At 42.4% G+C, this 3069-nt stretch overlaps 2 protein-coding genes across 2 annotated transcripts; one reads left to right on the plus strand and one right to left on the minus strand.

Annotated features, from left to right (window-relative positions):
* Nucleotides 1-6: 6 nt before the first annotated feature.
* Nucleotides 7-1175, minus strand: LOC103133384 (UAP56-interacting factor). Its single transcript, XM_007545143.2, has 3 exons — nucleotides 896-1175; nucleotides 641-766; nucleotides 7-558 (listed from the first exon to the last, which is right to left on the minus strand). Exons 1-3 carry the CDS (start codon nucleotides 966-968, stop codon nucleotides 314-316), a joined length of 444 nt encoding a protein of 147 aa, XP_007545205.1. The 5' UTR covers nucleotides 969-1175; the 3' UTR covers nucleotides 7-313.
* A 759-nt stretch (nucleotides 1176-1934) lies between these two features.
* On the plus strand, nucleotides 1935-3063 carry LOC107835474 (deoxyribodipyrimidine photo-lyase-like; the record flags this gene model as incomplete). Its single annotated transcript, XM_016667883.1, has 3 exons — nucleotides 1935-2251; nucleotides 2476-2825; nucleotides 2918-3063. Coding segments are annotated over exons 1-3 (519 nt in total), but the record flags the coding sequence as incomplete, so codon positions are not given.
* Nucleotides 3064-3069: the final 6 nt, after the last annotated feature.

The following is a 3069-nucleotide window of genomic DNA, read 5'->3' on the forward strand; positions in this document are numbered from 1 at the left end:
TATTTCTACAGATGTCAGGATTCGACTAGAACCTGCAAAAATCCTGTCCAACGGGGATGAATGGATGAGAAACGGACAATATGACATTCAGCTTTAAGCTGAATCATTCATAGCTTCTATAACCATGTGTTATTTTACTTCACCACCACAGGAAGCTTCATATGCGACGCTCTGTGTTTAGTAAACAATCACTTTCACACTGTACTTCCTGTGGACAGAGGCCTCCTCTCACATTTCCAACTGTGAGAACTTCACTCTGAATGTGTTAACAACACAGAAGGAGTCCAGAATGTCCACTGATGCAGCATCTGTGTTAAACTGAACCAGAGATTCCCTCTTGGGCATTGAATGCATCATCTGCCGACCTCTCCTCTCTTCTCAGTCTGGGTGTTACCTGGCTGGCTGCTGATCTGTTCAGTACTCCGGCTCGTTTCAGCAGGACGGCGGGCCTCCTGGCCGCCAGTCCGGTGATGACCCCCTGACCCCGCCGCCGACCCACCAGAGGAGGAACCGTCCTGTTTCTTAGCACAGTCGCTCCTCCTCGAGGTGCGCCACCTCCTGGTGAGATGACAATTTGCCCACAGTTGTAATTATTTGTAACGGGACCTCGCCGCAGTAGCAGGGGAAGGTTAGCTCCCACCTCTCTGTCCTGCTGCTCCGCTCCTGGTTTGACTCAAACGGCCTTTCTGCTTGAACGGTCTGCGGTTCACATTAGCTTGTCTTCTTATCAACTGTTTCTCCTTTTTATTTAGGCGAATTATATCATCTGTCGAAATGACAACAGCGAGAAATGCCATGTTTATATTTATCCAGACTGCTTGGCTGATGCTATTAAGCAGATGCTAACATAGCAAGGAATCTATTTTTGGTAGTAAAAAAAAAAGGAGAATGTTACCTAAGGACATATCGACTTTATCGGGAACGGCCGCCATTTCCCTGCGTCTTGTGCTGAAACCACCGTTCTTCATCACTCAAACCAGGACAGCCGCTCCAGAAATGGACCAGCAGCCAGCGGAAGGTTCTGCTGGCTTCTGGAGCTCTGCCACAACAGAGGAACCTCCTCCAGCCGGAACGCCTCCTCTTCTTCTTCGTTTTCTTTTTCCTTTTCTTCTTCTGGTGCTTTTTGACGATTGTAATAAAACTGAAGATTTGCCATACTGCCATCTACTGGTATGGACTGTAGCTCATGATGGTTTCATTTCTAAAACAATAAATAAATAAATAAAATTAATTAATTAATACAACCTTTATATGATCTGATTTAAAAGAATAATCTTGTTCTATCTATCTATCTATCTATCTATCTATCTATCTATCTATCTATCTATCTATCTATCTATCTATCTATCGACATAATATATATCCTTATATAAAGATATATTATATCCTTATAATATATCCTTATATTATAAGGATATAATATAACCCTTATATATAATATATCCTTATATATAAGGATATATAATATATCCTTATATATAAGGATATATAATATATCCTTATATATAAGGATATTATATATCCTTATATATAAGGATATTATATATCCTTATATTATGTCTATGTATCTACCTATCGCTTCTTTGTGGTTTATTTGTGGATTTTCAAGTGTGTACTGCCACCTACCGCTACGGAGTGGATATGATGGGGATTTAAATCTAAAGTTTTGCGTACAGTCGTTCTGCCTAGGAATTTAATAACTTTCCTTTGTGTTTTCTATATTCATAAAGATAAAGAAATTTAACCCTTTTCTAACTTCTTGCACCATTTTTTCTAATATAAGTCTTAAAAGTTTGATTTAGTCATGTGTGATCAAAAATATTAATCTAAATTAGAACGCACTATTTAATCGAACATTCAATTCTTCTGTTTACGGGTCAGATGTCTACGAATTATAAGCCAAAAATGAGTAGGGATATGTAAGTATTTTTACAACTATCTCGCCATACACTACCGATGCCAAGGATTCGAGTAATTACACAATGAGCTTGCCATAAGTCATGGCCACCGGAGATCTTCTCAGAGAGGCATGACGGGACGTGTAGTCAAATCCAATGAAAACAGTGTTACGAAAGCTGTCACCAGCGTGCTCATGTAAGTGGTTGTGTAAAGCGGAGAAGGTTACGTGAGCGGCTGTTTTCTGTTTGCTTCCTTGTCTTTCTTCCATTAAAATGAGCTTCCACGACTGACTGCAGCTAAAAAGGCCGGTCTGAAGGCTTCCGTCGTGTATGCTGCTCCGTGTGTGGAAAAGGTTTGTATTTTTGATGCTGGGCTCTTTGAATGAAAGTTTGGTTCATTAATAGACACATTAACAGTTTGTGCACGTTTTGCCAATTAATGTATGCGCTTTTATTTTTTTATTTATTTTTATTTATTTATTTATTTATTTATTTATTTATTTATTTATTTATTTTCAGATTCTTTTGTGTTTGCTCGCGAGCGCTTCAAGTTTCCTCTGTTCTTTTCCTTCTTCAGATCTCATCTTCTCACCGCACCGATAACAGCCCCGAGGCTCGCGCGACTCCCCAGTCAGGCTCGCAGACCGACGCTCTTCTTCTCTTCATTCGGCGGAGCCACCATGTCGGAGAAAAAACGCAAGGCGCCGACTGCCGCGGGAGGCAAGGAGCCCAGCGCCAAGCAGCCGAAGCTGGAGAAGGCGGAGAAAGCCGCGGGCTGGCTGCAGAGCCTGGTGAAGCAGCAGAGGGAGGACAAGAAGGACATTAAGTTGAACGAGAAGCGCCAGCGGTTTCTCACCGACACGAAGAAGATCAAGCAGGGCTCGGAGGGGGTGCTGTACTGGATGCAGAGAGACCAGAGGGTGCAAGGTGACAATATGCCACACACAACAAACTGCCAGACTCATGAGGACGTGTATTCTTACTGTATGTTTCACTTTTCCTATCCAACCCTAATAAAGATAACTGGGCCTTGATCCGTGCGCAGCAGCTGGCTGCAAAGGAAGAGCTCCCCCTGCATGTGTGTTTCTGTCTGGTGGTCCCGAAATCGGAGCTGTCCACACTGAGACATTACGCTTTTCTGCTGAAGGGACTGCAAGAAGTCGCAAAGGTA

The sequence above is a fragment of the Poecilia formosa genome, unplaced genomic scaffold (assembly GCF_000485575.1).
Source record: "Poecilia formosa unplaced genomic scaffold, Poecilia_formosa-5.1.2 Scaffold2859, whole genome shotgun sequence".
Classification (NCBI taxonomy): Eukaryota; Metazoa; Chordata; class Actinopteri; order Cyprinodontiformes; family Poeciliidae; genus Poecilia; species Poecilia formosa.

Excerpts from the sequence above, each read along its gene's own strand:
- LOC103133384 (XM_007545143.2), bottom strand. The coding sequence starts at position 968 with ATGAAGAACGGTGGTTTCAGCACAAGACGCAGGGAAATGGCGGCCGTT. Across the intron at positions 767-895 it reads TAAAGTCGATATGTCCTTAG|ATGATATAATTCGCCTAAAT; the intron begins GTAACATTCTCC and ends TCATTTCGACAG. Across the intron at positions 559-640 it reads CGGAGCAGCAGGACAGAGAG|GAGGTGGCGCACCTCGAGGA; the intron begins GTGGGAGCTAAC and ends TCATCTCACCAG.